The sequence below is a fragment of the Ambystoma mexicanum genome, chromosome 11, assembly GCF_040938575.1.
Source record: "Ambystoma mexicanum isolate Mex_15411 chromosome 11, UKY_AmexF1_1, whole genome shotgun sequence".
NCBI classification, from domain to species: domain Eukaryota; kingdom Metazoa; phylum Chordata; class Amphibia; order Caudata; family Ambystomatidae; genus Ambystoma; species Ambystoma mexicanum.
Genome location: NC_090934.1, coordinates 1,402,087,103 through 1,402,108,051, shown reverse-complemented (window position 1 = coordinate 1,402,108,051; position 20,949 = coordinate 1,402,087,103). Strand labels below are relative to the sequence as shown.

Below are 20,949 nucleotides of genomic sequence, written 5' to 3'. Positions count from 1 at the left end.
GTTAGGTCTTGGAAAACGTGTCTGAGGAGAACCCTAACTACCAGATTTTGAGACCACTGTGAGGGAGAGCACACGGTTGCCACCCCCACTGTTCCATATAACATGCCTCACTGACCTGCTGGGTTATAGTAGGACCCAGCTAGGCAGTGGGACATGTTCAAAGTTTGTCTGCTTCAATTACTCTGTGCTGGAGCTACAACACAAGATGTTCTGTTGTTTTTTTCATTTGTTGGGGTGTTGTGGGTGAGCTAAAGGTGTGTTGTGCGGGAAGAAGTGATAGGACGTTGTTTGAGGGTGGCTTGTCACCTTTGAAAACATGAGCTACAGATTTTCACTGGCCGCTGACTTTTCAAAGCACTGACCTGTAAACATTCACAGGCCACTTTTGTGGTGGTTTATACATTATTGTGATACATAAGGTTCCCGTGCCTGCTGGACCTAGAAATCCAAGGTACTCCTCTCTGAAGAGGCCCAACAAGGTCGAAACATGGCTGGCGATGATTATAGTATCGTGCAGAAGGGGTGGGACCAACCCTGATTTGCATATGGTCTTTCCCCTTCTAAAATTACTTGGCAGGCGAAGAACGATGGTCTCAAGGGGAGCCCAAAGTGAATCCCACTGTTTCAAAGTACAGCAGTAGGGCGGAGGGCTGCACAGAGTAATGGACATCGAATAAGGGAGAAGTGTAAAATCTTAGTTCACCCCACACAGATGCACACGCTGCGCCGTGATTAGGTAACAACAAGGGACGAAGGGCTACATATCAAGTTACCTACTCACAGTGCATGGGAGGCACACTCCTGGTTAACACTTATAGAAACAGAGAGCACAAAGGAAACAAGTGCTTTGCATCACAGAGTAAGTGCCGTCTGCCATTAGTAATGGTAGTAAGCTGGATCTTGGGTACAATACATTAAGATAACTTGAGCGCTCTACCTTGAAAATGTATGTCAATTTGTATTTCTTCTACCATTGCAACTATATATTCATTTAAAGGGATACAATAACAAAGGTTCTGTAGAAATCATCATTCTCAATATTCACCCAATCACAATAGCTGCAAATGAATACATCGATCCTGTGCTTCCTGGTGGCCCAGGCCCAAACCTCCCCCACTCTAAATGCTCACTGGCTTCCCTTAGCCTGACTTTGTGTACATATTTCATATCACAGAGAGATATATAGACACAGAGATGTTGTGTTTGGTGCTAGGAGGTACAGAGGTTGCAGGCCTAGAATGTAAAATCCACTACAGTGTTTCACTTGTATTAGTACCCGGCAAGGGACAATCAGCTTGTAACAAGCAAGCTCATTTGTCCTTGCCGAGTCGCCTTTCCCGAGGTGCATTGAATGTTCGAATGGCTGCCATGGAAAGGTAGAAGGGACTACGTGTAGTTCCTTCTTCCGGTTCCATGGGGGCCATCTTCTTTATTTACATTCCCCCCCCTCCTTTTTAATGGCCACCATGGTAAGGGAGAAGGGGACTATAGTCCCTTCTCCCGTTCCGTAGAGGCCATCTTCTATGTTTACTTTTTTAAAACTCTTATGAATGGCCAAAAGGGAAATGGAGAACAGACTACGTATCCCGTTCCATGGTGGCCGTCTTTTCTTTTCTTTTCTTTTTTTGGTTGCTAAACGCTGGAGTATCTGACAACTGAAAAAATAAATATTAGCAAAAAAAACTTCCTGTGGCGGTAATGGCCCCTCAGCTCAGGGCTTATTGCTTAATTAACTCTTACATGTTGGCCCCCCACTTTGCCCAGACTGGTGGGAAGGGTTCAGAACATCCCTAAAGCCAGAATGGGGGGACATGTAATCCAAAGGTAGTGCCTTCATGAAGCAACAGATATTGCTCTGGGCCTTTATACTTTCCCTCTCACAGGTACGTAACTCATCCGGGCGGACAATTTAAAAAAAACTAAATGCTGAAGCCCGCCCTTCCATCAGCATCAGCGTATTAAGTTCACCCCTTTAACACACAATCTACCACTACAGTTAGGGGCAACTCTGCATCCATAATTGGGTGAGACTAATGTGTGTGGCATTAGAATGGGAATGAAGTGTGAGAATGTTTGCTTGGTTAATACCCTGCATGCTAATTCTTCAATGTAAAAGCAGTGTTATAAGCCTGTGAATCCCTGACCTAAGGGGTTCCTGCACAGCATCCTGCAACGTTCTTTCCTTTTCCGGCAACTGGCATATCTTTTTCGGCTGCCATGCAAAGGGAGAAGGGACTAGATGTAGACCCTTCGCCGATTCCGTGGCGGCCATATTCACTCGGCCCTGTAAGTATGGGCATTACCTGATGCAGTAATGCCCCTTGTCTCAGGGCTTATTGCTTAAATAAGACCCAACCTGTTAATGATGACATTGTTTATCCTTCCTACGGGACTTCGGTGAGTTCTCACCGGGTGCCCCTCAGTGTGAAGGAGATATTAGAAGAAGATTCCCCTGTGTGCTCGTCAAATTTCTGTCCTCATCTGGCACTTTGCAAAGCCCCAAAGTAAATAAGCTAAGAAATAAATATTTCCTCCACCGTCTTCTAATCCTTCTGATGTCATTAACCGTAGATATTTGGACCAGTGCAGTCGATAATGAAGTTCAAGAGTATAGAAGACGTCATTAAGCGAGCCAACAACACGCAGTATGGACTCACTGCCGCAGTGTTCACCAAAAGTCTGGATAAAGCCATGACCATCGCCTCCTCCATGCAGTCTGGCACAGTCTGGTGAGTTCATTGGCCAAATGGCTGGACATACAGAAAGGAATCAACTGTTTTGATAAAAAGTTGTCAAGCTACCTTTAAACAAGCCATTTCAGTAAGAGCACATGAATGGGTCCGACAGAAGAGCGAAGCTTCCACGACAACTTAAGCTCCTTTTCCACAGGTGTGTCTTTCTTTCAGTTGTCTGGAGGGGTCGGAAGTACAGAAGGAAACTATGTTTATCTCACTATTAACATCTTTATGAAAAAGAGCTCCTACTGGGTTTCCTTACTCTTGCTTGTGTTTCGCTGTTACCTCCCCCCTATTCTTGTTGCACAGACACACAGGGCCTCATTCCGAGTGTGGCGGTAAGGGGTTTATGGCGCCGGTAAGGATGCCGGTAACCCCATACTGCTGCATTCCGAGGTCCTTTAGCGGGTCCCACTAAGGGCAGTTGGTAAACCAGCCGCCCCTAGCGGGAGCCGCTAAAGGACTAAATAACGGGCCCGTTATTAGCTCCCTTCCCATTCCCATTGAGCCCTATGGGGCTCGAATGGGAATGAGGATGGCTTTCCTGAATGGGGAAATACCGGGTCCTCCAAGGTTGGAATGACCCAGTAAGTCCCCCTTCAGGGAACCCGGACCCGGACCCGAGTTTGGAGGCAGCTACCTCCAAACTCGGAATGAGGCCCACAGTCTCTGTTTTGTATTCTCTCGTAGTCATTTACAGCTCACAAGTCATTTCAAAGAGCACCATAATAAAACAAACAATAATAATTAACAAGCATTGAAAATGCCAACAGTTTTGGCTTTTGTGTAGATATGGGAAAGTTATCAGGGACTTCATTTCACCAAAAGGCCAAGGGTAGCGGAAGTGACATCACACAACCCTTGACCCCCTGATGACATCACAGGAAGTGGCCATTTGACCCCGCCCCAAGCGACACCATGGGAAGTGATGGCAAACGACCTTCAGATTTTCCAGATGCATCTAGCAACCGTGATTCCAGGCTCTCTCATTTCAGCCAGATGTAAGAAAGGAGGTACAGAGGCAGGCGAGATTTGTCCATGATCACACATTTGGGGAATATCATTTTCCAGATTCGACAAATGGTCTAGATGTAAAACATCCATAATGCAGTACTTGTAACAGGGTAACTGAAATCTCTAACGTAGGCTACAGCTAGTGTGTGAAACATCTATAGATCAATGGACAAAGAAGTACCAGTTACGTGTGGTGTTGCTGTGTTAAACAAGCCAAAAAAGCACTGACCTGAGGAGGTGTGCACTGTCTGTTTACCCAGGAGTAAAAGGTTGCACGAGCAATGCCTGAAAATGAAACCATTGACCAGGATTTAGTGTCAGCAAAATGCCCTGGTTATAAATGTATCTATGAGTCAGCTATCGTTATGATAGAAGAAACCTATTTGACTGGTCAGCATGCACAGAGGGGAGTGCACCTGATAATGTTATCTTTGCTGGAGTATAATACCTGGGAAAGGTTCTTTCAATAAACCCAACACCCCCCATAGTTATTATTATCTAAGCGCAATACTGGGTGCCAGAGGACTTTAAAAAAACACAATTTAATGTAATATCATTGCTGCACACATAAATCTGTGGCACCACACAGTTATTTTAATTTGAAAACAGCTTCTCACCCGGGGACTCACTGGCAGACTTCAAGGCACGCACTGCATACTACCCCTTTGTCAGACCCAGTGGTGCCCAACAGCGTGGCACAGAATTTGGTGGCCCTGCTGCGAGCTATGGTGTGCCCCCTCCCCAAGTTCCTTAACAAAGCATAGGGCATGCCACAGCCTGGGCCGGCCCGGACCACCACGTTTGACCAATGTCCATGATGATAATGCCGCTGCAGGGGCATGCACTACTGCAAGTTAAAGAAGCAAATATGCTTTTTTTTCAAGCTTAAATGTTTCACATAACGTAGAATAAAGGGGGCGTTGCCTGGTCCACAAATATACAGGCCACCAGTAATGGCTGGTGAGTTGTTTTTTGGAGGGTGTACATATTTGCCACAAGTATGTGATTACAACTGAGCATGCCGAGGGAGCCCAAACTAACAAAAATGGGTTTAGGGATTCTTCTCCCTCCCCGGAGAAGATGTTTTGAATAATGGGTTAAAATGGTGCATTACATAGCACACTTTTATGTGAAAATATGGCTAAAAGGCCAACAATTGGTTGTTTAGGGCGTAGGGTAAATCATGAAAAAAGTACAATAGATACAAGTCACCAAAAGTGCTCAGAGCTCTTCCCAATGCATGATCATGCCGGTCCATGTAATATATGCAAGTATAAAAAAAAATGTCATGCTGGCTTTGCCCAGACATTTCCATGCTGGCTCCACCAATATATGTGAAACACACCATAAACGGTTCTTGAGGAGCAAAATACTGAGTTACATAGGTCAAACAAAATGACAGTCAGGACATTTTTGGAAAAACATGTGAGAAGAGCAGTGAGCTGCCTGGCCTTCAGGAAGAACACCCTGGCCCTAGCGGGGGTGCCTGCCACTAGATGCGGATGGTGCAGCGCCTATCTAAGAGGGATAGGTAGGAGAAACTGTCCCAAAACTTAATCAATTGTGTATTTGGAGACTAAGGCTGTTTATAATGCAACTGAAACAGCAAGAACCTGACAGCAAGCACCTTGGAGATTTTTGTGGCTACGAGTGTGGAAAAAATATATCTCGTAGAAAAAGCTGTATAGCTGACAAGTGGTGCGTAGTACACTGGGAATTTCAAAAGTATTTTTATTCACCCTAAAGTCTACTGGTTACCACATGTCGGTGGTTGCATGGTAAACATACAAAGAGTTAAAAACAAATAATGCCCATATATAAAGGACAAGATAAAAAGCTCACACTGGGTGAGTGAAAACAACTCTCCACCAATATATGCTAGAATTCCCACAGAAGACCATACTCATGTTCACTTTAAGATGTTTTGTATAGTATCTTTACTGGCAATGGGCAAAAAACTGGCTCTGATCCCCAGTCTCTCAGGGCCTTACACACACATGCACAAATGCATCCCCTTTAATCCACCGGTCACTCACCCATACATCCCCAGTCAAATTCATTCACACTGCATTCACCACACAGGCACGTCACCCATCCCCCACCCAGAACATTCAAACACACGCTACCACATTCATACTCATTCACCCACCAGTCACTCACTCATACCTCCTCTTACATGCACTCATTGCATCCTCTGCACAGGCACACACCCAACCACGCAGAACATTCAAAAACACACCACCACATTCATACTCATTCACTCAGCAGTCCCTCAGTCATACCTCCTCTTACATGCACTCATTGCATCCTCTGCACAGGCACACACCCAACCACGCAGAACATTCAAAAACACACCACCACATTCATACTCATTCATCCAGCAGTCCCTCACTCATACCTCCTCTTACATGCACTCATTGCATCCTCTGCACAGGCACACACCCAACCACGCAGAACATTCAAAAACACACCACCACATTCATACTCATTCACCCAGCAGTCCTTCAGCCATACAGCTTTTCTTACCTCCACCCATTGCGTTCTCTACACAGGCACACATCCACCCACAACATTCAAAAACACAACATCACATCACTTCTCATTCACCCACCAGTCACCCACACCTTTTCTTACATTCACTCATTGCATTCTCTACACAGGCACACACCCACCACCCAGAACTTTCAATAACAATCATCACATCACATTACTTCTCATTCGACCACCATCACATACATCCGACACACACTTCACACATGCAAAATACCACATCATATTTATTTTTAAAAGCCTTCATGCCTTTTTCTTGCAGCTTTGGTCCGTCCTTCCAGGTCACCTTTGGCTCCTCTGTGTTGCTCACAAACAGGAACCAGGAAGCTGTCAGAGCTTCCTGGTTCCTGTATGTGAGCAGTGAGGAAGCCGAAGGAGAAGGGGTTGGAGCTGAATGTGGCATGTGACATGTGCCACATGTCACGGTCAGCTCCAACGCCAACCCCTACTGAGCACCTCCCCGGCAAGGTCTTCATCCAGATGGGTGAGGAGTGGGCCAGGGATCCACCAGGCCTGATGTGGCGAGGCTCCCCCCAACACCCGAGGGGCCCCCACTACACCAGGAGCATCCTTTTTAAAAAATGTTTATTTAGGGCCTCAAGGGAGTCCCCAGGGGTTGCAACTGTGGTCCCAGGGGTCGCAGCTGTGACCCCTGGTGACCCCCAAATGATGTCCTGAAAGTTATTTTACAGGCATTGCTTTAAAGGTACTAACTAACCATAATGGTAGCAGCTGTTTTTGAAAAGACTTCAGTGAAGGACACACATACTGCGTATAAATCAAGTGGCTAAAGGCAGGCCTGGTTAAGAAATTCTTATTACAACAATTAAACCAATGGCTCTCAGAAGACTGCTTTGAAAAAACCCTGCCAGACAATTAGAGTGCAAAATATGATTTTAAGGCTTGGTAGAGTTAGCTCAAAAATATCCCAGGAGCGTATGCTTTGGGCAGGGATGAGCAAGAAAGGGGTTTAATAGCCAAAGAGATTAGCTTTGCCACGGGCGGGTACGGTTGCCAGTCATAGGGTCGAAAACAAAAGGATCGAATGCCTTTTGATCGACAGTCAAAGGACCGAAAAAAGGGTCGAATTTTTTGTTATTTTTTTTATGGGGGGGATCCACCCCAACCCCCCGTTTTCTTTATTAAAAACATTTTTTACTGACCCAAACTAAAAAAAAAATATATAAATAAATAAAAAAAAATCGACCCTTTTTTTGGATCCTTTTGCATTCGAGCAAAAGGTCATTCGATCCTTTATATTCGATCCTTTGACTGGACACCGGCGGGTACATATCCAAACAACACCTACAAGCATTCTGTCCCTCCTTATATGCCATCTCTCCCTAGCTGTACTCCAATGCATTTGTTTCGGCTTATAGGTGGTGCTAAAGCACCACTGTATAGCGAAAACTAAAAAGCAATGGTAACAAGGATAGTATGGAATCCATCAACACATATTCAAACGACTTCTCTATCTACTTATTGTACACAAATATTACTTTTGGATTGGAATAAGTTCTCCATGTAAATGCTTTTAAGGGATGAACCGCAGAATCAGCCAGGAAGGCGCTGATCAAAGTTTAGGGAACGAAACATGTAGGGCAGTGTGTAGTACGGATGAATTTCCATACAGTAATGGAGTCATTTTATTCAGTAGGACCAGTCGAGATATATGTAGAAGTTGGCACTGTTAAATGGGCATTTTAATGTTTCACTTTTGGGTTGAAGTGTAAATGAGTTTATGTTTACAAGCACAGGGGCACTTTATTGGCATTTTGCACTTTGTGGTTATTGTACTGAAGAGATGGTTTTAAATTGTGGTATTGTATCAAGTTGTAAATGTATTGTCTGTTTTTAATGAATGTCTGCGTCTGTGTTGATGTACCCTGGTCATTAGATTATGAGTGAACATTGTGAATAGGAATAAAGTTACTTTGGAAACTGAAATGTCTGACTCTGAAGTAAATATTGGACACGCACTGGCAGAGAGGTTTTGCCTGTTGGCATGTATATGTTATAATACAGGGACAACCCACCTGCTAACTTAACAAAAGCCCTGGTGTCTCCCATAGTTGTTGCTAGTTAACAAACATGCCAACACACAAGATCAATATCAAACCTTGAAGACTATGGCAAGGTTCCAGCGACCCTCAAGGGCAGGAAGGCAGAGAACGGGGTGGCGAAGGATAAAGGAGAAGGGGGTGTCAGACATAATCACGGTACATGACAGGAAGGTTTCTACCTCTAGAGATGCAGCGGGCGGTGGGGATCCTCCAGCATCTACCATGCCCACTGTTCTGAGACACCATCTCACACAGAGGCCTGATGGGCAGGGAACCAGGCATAGTAGCCAGAGGCTGTACCCTCACTACCTTGCTTTTGCTTCAGGTCCTACAATCTCCAAAGTTACAATTCCCTGGCCTATTACTGTTCCCCTAATACTTTACATGAAACAGGGAAATCCTTTTGGCATGTTTCAGGGAGCCTTAACCTGGACCATGTCACCCGCTGAAAGCAAACATGATTCTGTGCCAACAGTGTGATCATGGTGTGCCTTAACATATCTTGCCAATCTATCTTCAGGACTTTGCCCATGTCAAACCTTGCGCCTTAATGCCTCTGGGCTAAGCGTGCATTATAAATGCCAAATAAATAAATAAATAATCATCCCCCAATAGGTGCACTTGCCGGATCTACCTTACGCGTGGACTTGCAATCTTGTATAAGGACAAAAGGCTCTATGCCCATGAATGAGTGAGGTGTAAACTGGTAAGCAATGACTATTTCACCCATGACAAATCTCCACTCCAAATCATCGGCAACGGTACCGCAACCTCAACAAATTTGTTAGCCCTTTTCACAATCCCATTGCCCTCTTGGTGATACAGTGCAGCGGGGTGGTGGTGAATGGCCATGTTGTGTAGCAAGCTCTTCATTTGTTCTGAATAAAATGCAACTTCACTCTCTTTGAACAAAACCTGGTTAACACGTGGTCGCCTGAAAATCCTTTTTAGGAACAGAATGACCTTATCAGTGGTTACGGCCATAATTTCTTCTCACTCCAACTACATAGAGGTGCAATCTACCTATAAAATCATTACCTGGGGCATGGGCCTAATAGCTCATAAGGTCGCACAATGTCAAGGGCTAATTTTCCCATACCTTTGCTAGGATGTCCACCTTGGCTTGAGGCTATGCAGGAGTTTTTTGGTTTTGTCCGATGATTTGAAGGGCTGCTAGTCACGCATAGTTTCATTGGCCATGGCGTCCATCATTCGACACCAATACTGATCATGCAATCTGCACTTGGTGAGGCTCCGGTGTAAATGTCCCTCATGGGCCTCATCAATAAACATTGATTAGTATTATAGGAGGGACCAAGTTGTGAGAAGACCTGCTGATAATCCAGGATCTCCAATTGCATAGTTCAGCAGCCCTCCTGGAGCACTTTGGAAATTCACCTCGCCTCTTGATCCTGGGCAGCCTCTTCAAACCATGAATCGACGCTCTCTGTGCCGTGAATGGAGGTAACCGATGATATTCGTCGCCCTCGTTGACCTGAGGACCATCGTCCACCTACGTCAATCGCGAAGGGTGATCCACCTTGGCATTCCGATTGCCTGGAACATACTGAACCGTGATGTTAAACTGCAGTAGTTTTCCATTTGCTGATGCAAAGGGGACTAAGGACATGTCTCCTGTTGTAAATATATCCACAGGGGACCTTTGGCCCTTTTTAAGGATGATTGGGAGGCCTAAAAAGGGAGACCCGAAGAGCTTTGTACATCACGGTAATCAAGTACTGGTGAAAATGGGAGACAACAGTGGGGCAGCGTGGAAGGGTAAATCGAGTTATGGCTGCGGGCAAAGAGTTAGATTGGGGGAAGGTGAGGAAAGAATGTTTGTGGGGGTGTCACCCTGAAAAGCACAGGTGCCCCAAGGAAGGCGCCTGCTGCACACAAACCCGCCATTGTTGTGGTCAGGAAACAGTGATAACATAGAGACGCTGCCAGTGGGTTGGCACCGGCATAAAGGGCAACCAGTGTTAACCCACTGGCAGAAAGCCATAAGTACGGTAATGTCATTTCAGTACATTGTTTTCCCTACACAAAAATATTTAGCACCAGATTATCTCCTGCCAATTTCTCCTGCGTGATTTCTTTTGTTGGAATATTTAATTCAATTTGTTGTTGCTTTGTGAGGCTACGTAGGGTGAACATTGCAGGCACAATACTCCTTTGCTGTGTGGAGCAGTGGTCTGCAAACTGCGGCTATGCAGATGGTTTGGACTATCACTCCCATGATCCCTCACCATTGACTATGCTGGCTGGGGTTAGTGGCGTTGTAGTCCAAAATGTCTGGGGAGCCAAAGATTGCAGTAATCACAATAGTCCCAGGCAACGGATTTCTCCATCTTTTACATGATTTCATACATGTGGTCCCAACAGATTTCCAAATCTGACGGTTGTGGCCATGGTTTCTAGGCTGTGAAGGAAACTGCTATTGAAAAAAAGAAGGCGGTTTATGTTTAAATTATGAGCACCCTTGCCAATGACCAGCATAGGTGCAAAATTACAAAACTGTCAGACCTAGGGCCTCACTACGCGGTCAGCGAGAATGGTATAAAACAGGTGGTCTTAGCCCTGAAATACCACTGACTGCAAATAATGATGATTACAGCCTGAAAAAACACAGAACTGAGACTGCTCTCCTGGTCGTACAGGATGATTTGCTAAGGGCCACAGACGAAGGGGAACTTTCCCTTTTTTTGATGTTGGATTTTTCAGCGACCTTTGATACAGTGAATCATCACATCCTTTTGGAAAGATTGCAGCAAGTAGGAAGAGTCTCTGATCTGGCACTAGGCTGGTTTAGGTCTTTTCTAACTGACCGTCAACTAGGGGTGAGATTGGGGGAGTTCCTGTCAGACCCCATTAGGTTGAATTGTGGAGTCCCGCAGGGATCATCCTCTCTCCCCTGTTATTTAATCTGTATATTCGGCCTCTTCTGGAAATCCTGAGACGCTATTGGGTTGAACTTCCACTCTTATGCAGATGATACCCAGATCTTTATCAGAGTTGCCAACCTCGGGGAAGCATTCAGCAGACTGGGACAGTGCAATGATGAAGTAAGTGGATGGATGTCAAAAAACCATTTACAACTTAACGCAGCCAAGACCAAACCTATTCTGTTTGGATCTAAGCATTTGCTGACCGTAGCTAAGAAGATAGAAGATTTTCTGTTTTTGGCCCAAAGTTGTGGAACTCCTTGCCACTAGAAATAAGGACCCTTTGTTCACTTCTTCAGTTTTGTCAAGCATCGAAGACCTTGTTGTTCCGATAAAGTAGCCTACGTCTATGGGTTCCTGCATGGATTTAGAGGTGTTTTAAACCAATTGCTGTTTTTATCTGCGCCGCTATACGTTGTAGTCCGTTTTGTACATGTTATGAATACCAAAGTACAAATAGAAATATAATTTAGCCGAAAGACACCTAAAAAAATACCTCGTGCCCAAAGCAGGTAGTAATGGCAGGCAGGGCAAAACAAATGGAAAGGCTGTGCTGGACATTGGCAGTATAGTCGGCAGGAAGATGTGAAGAATCACGCTAAATGAGCACATTAATCCTGTGTTGCTCCCTCCCCCTGACTACTCATCATGTAAGGATCATTCCACATACATAAACAAACATTTTACTTTCACATACAAAATTACTTTTATGCCAATGAAGCCCAATTTTGCTGTGGTGTACTCTGACGAAGTTGCCAGAGTGTTGCGCCAAGGTTACTTTCTTCCACGAAGGATAGTGCTGGATACCCAGGTAATTTATGGTAAGTTTATTTCTATAAAGCTACATGGAAACAGACACAGTTGCATGCAAGAGGAGCAAATGCATAGGGGCATAGCCCACTGGCCACTGTAAGAAAGTCATGGTATCAAGGTAAGGCAGACACTAGTGACCGCAGTTCAAGAGTGTTTATTGAATCTTATCAAGTGTGTGATAAACACTTATCTAAACCTAAATCTATGATGGGAGCAAGCTACAACCATAAAATAATAATAATGTTGTCCTAATGGAATTGCGTCAAAATAAAAGGGCCTATACTAAAACACATATTGACAATCCTTACAGCAAAGTTACAAATAGCGTGGGGAAATGTTCAGGAAAAAGAAAGAAGTGTTCACAAAATGATAAGTCAGGATGTTCAGGCCGTTGGCCTCTCTTGCCCACATTTTCAGCACGTAACAAGGCGGTCCACTCGAGCATGGCACACTCTTAGGCTTTTTCGGCACAAGGATACAGTTCCATTACAAGCATCAGGGCCTTCTATGCTCAAATATCTTCAGTTCTCAAAAGTCTCTTGATTCAGAGGGCCTGATGTATCAAACAAGAAGTATTCAAGTTGGGTGATTCACTCTTCACCCTGGATCCCCCTCAGCCTGGCTCAGATCCCTTTTATGCAATTGTACCTTCAACACACAATGCACCTTTCTTCAGCTTCAGTTCCTGGTCTTATGTTTCTTATTCTCGAGATCCCATGAAAGTAGTGGTTTTCCACCGAAAAGGCCAAGGGCAATTTCCTCCTTGCAACTCTTTCTAGTCTTGCCATCTTTCTCCTCGTAGTAAACTGCCATCTTGGACTGCTGCTCCTCGTGTGTTTTGCCTTGCTCAGAGTGTGCTTTCTTGCTCTGCCTTTTATCCGTGTGGGGAAGTGTATTGGAAGTCAGGTGTGTGTAATTATCAGTAAGTGCCTGACTCTGCCTGACGCTTGTGTTGGGACATGTCAGGTATACAGCTCGGGTGTTAGTCTGCCTTCTCTCCCAGTCAGCTGTCCATGAGACTGTGTTCATGTTGGGAAAGGGGTCGGGGGGTTGATTTCCTAGGTATCCTACCTGGTCGGATGGGGAAAAGGTGTTATAAGGAAGCGGATACTGTCTCACCCTCCGGTGTCCCACTTCCACTCCCTGAGGACCCCTAATCCAGGTGATCTTCGTGCACTGGAAACTAGATCCAAAGGTGATGGCTGTGTCCTGGCCACCTGGATGACCGATCCCTGGGGCTGGCAGTTGAGACACCTTCAGGTATCTCAAACCACCTCCGCCAAGACAAACTGACACCTCACTCAAACCTGAGCGTTCCATTTTCATCACGTTGTGACACACACAGACAATTACACCCCATGCTCATATGAAGACAATGTGAGGAGCCAGGAATAACACGCAGATACAGAGAGCTAAGAGGTTTGGCTATAAACTTGTATTCAAAATAGAAGGAGGCTGGATAATGCCTAGCTGTCCCTACCCTAAGAGTATTTCCCTACCTCAACCAAAAACTAAGGGTCTATCCTGTGTCAAGATGTCCAAACCAAAATGTCCTATGTCCGAAATCCTATCCTACCCCTCATACTCTACAAGTAACTTTAACGTGATACGGATAATGTCTTTGGGCTTGAAAGTGCATACATGTTCAAGATCGAATGAAAAATGTAACTCCAACACAAAAGTTCACAGTTCCAGGGGATGGCTCCCTCCCCAGGTTTCTCTTCACCAACACAATGATTCAATTACACAACCAAAGTTCTTTAAAGCCCAAGGGGATAACTCCCTCCTCTTGGCATCACAGTTACCTCCCCTCTCTCCCTTCCCCAGGTCTCTTTAAAACACATAAACTCCAAAGGGTATGAGTCTTCCTTGCGGGGGGGGGGGTTCTCTGGTCAACCAAGTATCTTAGACTTTGTTTTGCCTGATATACTCCCTTGTCACACCTTTCTCATTTGGCTTCTTTACACACTTGCAAACTTGACTTTTCCTGGTATACTCTGCTGCCAGGGCTTTTCTCATGTGGTTCCTTTTACACACTTGCAAACTTTACTTTGCCTGATATACTCTGCGGCCAGGGCTTTGCTCATGCAATTCACTTAACACACTTGCAAACTTGACTTTGCCTTGCATTCACCTTGTTGTATATTTCTCGCATTCACTTTGTAATTATTCTGAAGCGATCAGGGCTCAAATTCCCTTCTTTCATTCACTTTTCTTGCTTTCATCTATCTTTGACAATGTTTCTGGCGCGCTCTGGTGTGCCAGTTTCCTTCTCAGGACTCATTGGCTTTTCTTGGCATTCTCCAGCTTCTGTCGTAAATGGGTTGCAGCACTCCAGGGTCCTGCTTTCCTTTCACAGGCTCATTGGTTTTGCTCAGCTGCTCCCACGTCCCTCACAGTTCCCACCTTGCTGTGGAGTCCTTCTCCATGTTTGGGCGGATTTGGTACTGCTGCTCAGATCCTGCGGCCGTTACGGAGACTTCTCTCTTCTTCCTGGCGCGGCTCTCACATGGCGAACCAGCATCTATAGTCTTCCTTCCTTCACAGTCACCCTGAGCCGGCTGGCTCCACGGTCTGCTTTGTGGCTCGGCTGTCCCTCAGGCCGCACAGAGAGGACAAAGCTTTCCTAGGCAGCGTTTCTGCTCTTTTTGCCGGTTGGGATTTTTAAATGTCCCTATCACAGGTTTGCAAACACTAGAGAGGCTTGTGATGTGTTTCTTTGACTCATTGATCTTCATTAATCCATTCAGTCTCCTCGACCCAGTATTTCTATGCTTATGGGTTTGATAGGCAGTTCTTGGTAGCTTGCACTGAAAATTGTCATTAGTAAATTTGGTGGAGGTTTAAAGAGAACAAACACAATAAGCCATAAGGGGCTTGAGATTTGGAGGAGACTTCCCTAAAAGGAAAAGGCGGTACATGCCATCACCTACGATGCCATGCCAATCCCACAGAGGGTTGCCTCCTCCATGTGATCCTCCCTCATATGTCCACATGGGCAGAGGCTACCTCTGGGAATGGAGTAATGACATTGACATATTCACCACAAGAAGCAGGATCGATTACTACACTTTCCCCTTCTCTAAGGAAGTGTGGCAGAAAGTATAAAAGCAAGATAACAAGCCAAAGCAATTTAGCACATACACTCCCACATACTCAACACATCAACACAAGCAAAAGCAACTTAGCACATACACACACTCCCACATACTCGCACTCAAGCGAAAGCAATTCAGCACATACACAGAATTTAGCACATACACACTCCCACATACTCCCACGCGTGCACACACAATTTAGCACATACACACACTCCCATATACTCGCACACAAGTGAAAAGAATTTAGCACATACACACACTCCCATATACTCGTGCACAAGAAAAAACTATTTAGCACATACACACAATTTAGCACATACACACTCCCACACGTGCAAACACAATTTAGCACATACACACACACTCCCATGTACTCACACACAAGTTAAAACAATTTAGCACATACACACACCCACATACTCGCACAAAAGCGAAAACAATGCAGCACCTAGATACACTCCACATACTCGCACGCAAACGATAACAATTTGGCACACACACACACTCCCACATATTTGCACACAAGCAAAAAGCTATTTAGCGCATACACACACTTCAACATACTCGCACACAAGTGAAAACAATTTAGCACAGACACACCCTCACACATACTCACACATGAGAAAAAAGCAATTTAACCCATACACAAACTCCCACAAACTCCCACTCAAGCAAAAACAATTTAGCACACAACGCAAGTGAAAAAGCGATTGAACAAATATGCACACATGACCACATATCCCCATAAAAGTGATATAATTTAGCCCATACATAAACACCTCCACATATGAGCACGCAGAGAATATTCCGAACCCGAGATTTTACCCGTTAATTACCTCAACACCAGCCACATTTGAAAATTAACTTGGCCTCACCAACGCAAATGGACTGTCAACGCCTTATAGCCAAACTGGTGAACCCCAAAGCTGGACACTCACCGCCCAACAGTAAGGCTAAAATACGCAGCCTCAGCACCAAGCTGGAAACTCACCACCTAACAGTAAGGCTAAACTTCGCAGCCTCAGCACCAAGCTGGAATCTCGCTGCCTATTAGTAAGGCTAAACTTCGCAGCCTCAGCACCAAGCTAGAAACTCACTGCCTAACAGTAAGGCTAAACTTTGCAGCACCAAGCTGGAAACTCAATGCCTAATAGTAAGGCTAAACTTCGCAGCCTCAGCACCAAGCTGGAAACTCACCACCTAACAGTAAGGCTAAACTTCGCAGCCTCAGCACCAAGCTGGAATCTCGCTGCCTTACAGTAAGGCTAAACTTCGCAGCCTCAGCACCAAGCTGGAAACTCACCGCCTAACAGTAAGGCTAAACTTCGCAGCCTCAGCACTAAGCTGGAAACTCACCACCTAACAGTAAGGCTAAACTTCGCAGCCTCAGCACCAATCTGGAATCTCGCTGCCTATTAGTAAGGCTAAACTTCGCAGCCGCAGCACCAAGCTGGAAACTCACTGCCTAACAGTAAGGCTAAACTTCGCAGCCTCAGCACCAAGCTGGAAACTCACCGCCTAACAATAAGGCTAAACTTCGCAGCCTCAGCACCAAGCTAGAAACTCACTGCCTAACAGTAAGGCTAAACTTTGCAGCACCAAGCTGGAAACTCAATGCCTAATAGTAAGGCTAAACTTCGCAGCCTCAGCACCAAGCTGGAAACTCACTGCCTAACAGTAAGGCTAAACTTTGCAGCCGCAGCACCAAGCTGGAAACTCAATGCTTAACAGTAAGGCTAAATTTCGCAGCCTCAGCACCAAGCTGGAAACTCACCCCCTAACAGTAAGGCTATACATCCCGGCCTCAGCACCAAGCTGGAAACTCACCCCCTAAGAGTAAGGCTATACTTAGCGGCCTCAGCACCAAGCCGGAAACTCGCCGCCTAACAGTAAGGCTATACTTTGCGGCCTCAGCACCAAGCTGGAAACTCACCACCTAACAGAAAGGTTGTACTTCTCGGCATCAGCACCGAGCTGTAAACTCACCGCTTTACCTTACGACTGGATACAGGTCACCACAGCTTAAGGATGGATATTTTCCACCCAACGATAAGACTAAGCCACTTTGCTCCATCAAATAACTGCCAACCCACTCACCTAGCATTATGATACAACTAAAGAAGAAATATCTTTACCCATCACGTCTTCCCTGTCTTGCCGTGCAGATGAACTGATCCGGCGCTCAGATCTAGGCTCAACCTCACTGCCAAAGCACGAATTGGAGATAGATCCCTCTCAACCCACATGCCCACTGCCATCCCTGGCATTCCTGAAGAGAAAGACGAAGGCGATAATATGTGCAAGAATTGTGGAGACAGAGATGAAACGCAACATATACCCCCACCCATGTGGACCTGCAGTTGGGCTGATCCAGTTCGAAAAAAACAGGCATCCCCATCACCATCCAAACACCAAGGCGGGCATCCGCGCCGGTCTGCCGATTAGAGATATAGGACCATTTGTCCACATGCACCCCAGCATCTCTTCGGAGTAAGAACGATGTGATGGGGGATACACATCCTCACAAGTTTTCGCCACCACGCAGGTTAACTCACATTAGGGAGCCCGCATTGTATGCCGGTTGTGGCACACTCGTGCAATATCGCAGTTGCCTCAACGGTGTATCTCACACTATCAGAACTTGGAACATTTACCAATGAATATGCAATAACTCTGAGGTTGCCATTCACTAGAGCTGCAACAATTATCACAGGTTGTCATTCAATGGACAGGACCCACTTCACCCTGAATATTGAACGCCCCCATAGTTATGGAAGCATACCATCGCAGGTTGCAACATCTCACACAAGGCCCATTGTACATATCCCCTCACTTAAGACTACGTAATGAACACAGAGCATAGTGAACAATATGGATTGTGTCTATTCCATCTCCATATCACCCTCCTACACTAATATGATCTGATATGATAGGTTATTTATAGCGCGCTTAATACCCAGAGGTTTCTAAGCGCGGACCTGAGGATCGAACCTGTGTTGCTCGGTGTCGTCTTGCGTCCAAGGTGAGCACGTTGCCGACGAGCTATCCTCCCGGTCATGCCCACAAGGACAGCGGCTTTCGAATGCCCTGACCCTAGGACTACATGATCATATATTCTAAGATCACAGAAGCCACTTCATGCAACCAAACCTACAAAAGGCCTCACATGACACAGCCCTTTATAATTCTGTAATAGTCTTCGCTGTCATCGTTATCATTGTTTAGCAGTTCTAGTAGGTCTGTAGCATATTCGTCAAGAGCACAATAAAACCTACAGACTGGTGGTCCTACACACACTGCAAGTCCCTATTAAACCAATGAACCCAATATCCTTAATATAAAAGGAGGCAGAAAGTTCCAAACTTTGTGGGTAGAGGATGAGCCCCAGAGTGAGGGTAGGAAGATCGTGACAGGAGTAGCAACAGGGAGCCAGTAGCTGTGTTGGTCATGGCAGAAAAGCCAGCTGGAAGCCAAGAGTTAGAAGGGAGTGACTGGATCACGCCTCCTGGTGTAGGAGGCTTGATGAGAAGCTGACGCAGAGGCTGGCACGGGCCAGACAGATAGACCAAGTGAGGAAGGTGAGTCAAGACGGAGCGTAGTTTACCCCAAAAAGTTGCCATGAGTTAGGACACTTTATTCCTAACGAACGTGAAGCAGGTCGGGGCTAATGTTCCCTAAAGGGGGGGTGGGGGTGTGTGAAGCGAGCGGGTGCTCTATTCTCAAGAACTTTAAGATTCAGGTTTGCTTGCAGAGGGCTTGAGCCAAGGCCTGTGTGTGCCAAAGTCAGGCTGAGAACTCAGGAAGGGGGGTGGGGGCGTCCTACTGTGAAATGCCTGGGTATGGGGGCGAATATTTACCCACATTACTGTGAGAGAGGAGGCAAGCCTTGGGAGACCCCTAGGCAAGGATTGGATCAACAGACCTTGCCAACCAACAGAACTGGGAGAACCGCTGGAGACCCGGAGTACAGTTACCACCAGAGGCCAATTCTCTGTACCAGAGGTCATTCGCGGTCAAGAAGGACGCAAATAGACAACACAAGGGGGCATCTGCTAGGAGAGCAAGACCCCGACCAAAAACAAATAACTGCAGGGGCATTACACACTTCTTGCAACTGGGAGTGACTTTGTTGGACAATCCCTGTGTGTGAATACCCAGAAGCCCTGAACTTTAGATGACACATGGTCCTTGTAGAATACCCCATGGTCCTGTAGGTGGTCACCTCAATGGACCCCTTCCTTGAAGCCTGTGGCTGGAGGGTCCTAGCCTATCATATTTGTGGCCCAGCTCACTACATAGGAAGCCACTACCTAGGAGACCATCAATGCCACTACGGCTGAATATGATCAGATTGCAGGATTCCCCAATGGCATTGGTGTGCCGGACTGTACACACATGTCATTGGTCCCTGCATGCCAGGGGTAAGGTCTACAGGAACCAAAAGCACCAGCTTGCCATCAACAAAAAGATGGTATGTGATGCCACTCTCATCATTATAAACTGGGGGAAAAACATGATGGGATGGTCTTGGGCAACAACACCCTTCCGAGGCTCATGGTGGCATGCATGGCCTGAATGACATGGCTCCTTGGTAATCCACTCTCCATCAAGTCATGGTCTTATCACCCATACACCCCGCAGACATCTGCATATACCACATGTGTCCCTGTCTTCATTAATTTCCCGTCACCAACTCAACTCCACGATGCATGACACCACCACTAGGGTTACCAGGTGAGTCTATGCCACGTGGCACATCATGTCCCAGTCATGCCCGTTCACATAAATTGTGACCCAACACTACAATTGATCACAATGGGCTGAAGTACATGTCAAGTTGAAGCAAAGCCCACTAGAGAAGTAGGGTGCCCCTGACTCATATGGTCAGACCAGCCTCCACCCCTCTCATTCCTCCAGTGTGTGCCCAGGGAAGGAGTGCATTTGGACGGTTCCATGTTAATTCAGTGAAAACAATTACTTTGTGATTATGTACTTCATGGTAGTCCTTCGAATTTCAACTAGAATCTTTTTTTTATTGGTGGTCCCCCATGCCTCCCCTTCCCTACCACTCCTACCCCATACCCCTCCCCAGCCCCTTTTATCCCTTAACCCAAAACTGCATACAATGCATTTGAAGTAATTCGAAGTAACTAACCGGAAGTATATTATTTTGAAGTAATTTGCTTTGTGGAAACAACGGGATACCCATTTGGACACTATTAGGGGCCGCAGCTCACACTCAACACACAGCAGGAGACGAGTACAAGTAGACCAACACATGCGTGCCCACCTCCAGACCAAATATTTACCATTTTACATACAGGTGACTGTAGTGTCCTGTCAGTGATGACACCGAGCCCAGGGGTTGTGTTAGTGTCCTTTATTTTACTTTAGCACATGACACTGTTAACACATAATACTGATCTTCCAGCATACAATACTATGGGCCTCATCACGAGTTGGGCGGTAACGCCGGCGCTATTAGCGCCGGATCACGGGTTTGGCGGAAGGGTTATTGCCCATTCCCCACTGGGCCCATTCGGGAATTCCTCATTCCCCATTGTGCCCAATGGGGAAAATTCACACTATTACCGCCGGTGGATTTCCCGCCGGTAGTAATCGTGCCGAAAATTGGCAATTTTGCCGCGGATTTCCCCCCAGCTCAGAGCTGGGGGTAAATCTGCCAAAGCTATGGTCTGGCGGACCCTTAAATGCAGCAGTAATAGCG

At 45.9% G+C, this 20,949-nt stretch overlaps 1 protein-coding gene across 2 annotated transcripts in view; it reads left to right on the top strand.

Annotated features, from left to right (window-relative positions):
- The window catches only part of ALDH1A3 (aldehyde dehydrogenase 1 family member A3), a 205,120-nt gene that overhangs the window by 141,674 nt on the left and 42,497 nt on the right, over positions 1-20,949 (top strand). For both annotated transcript variants that reach the window (XM_069625028.1, XM_069625027.1), the window contains one exon: positions 2,572-2,729. In XM_069625028.1, the coding sequence (XP_069481129.1) occupies positions 2,572-2,729 (158 nt within the window). The remainder of the gene's footprint in view (positions 1-2,571; positions 2,730-20,949) is intronic.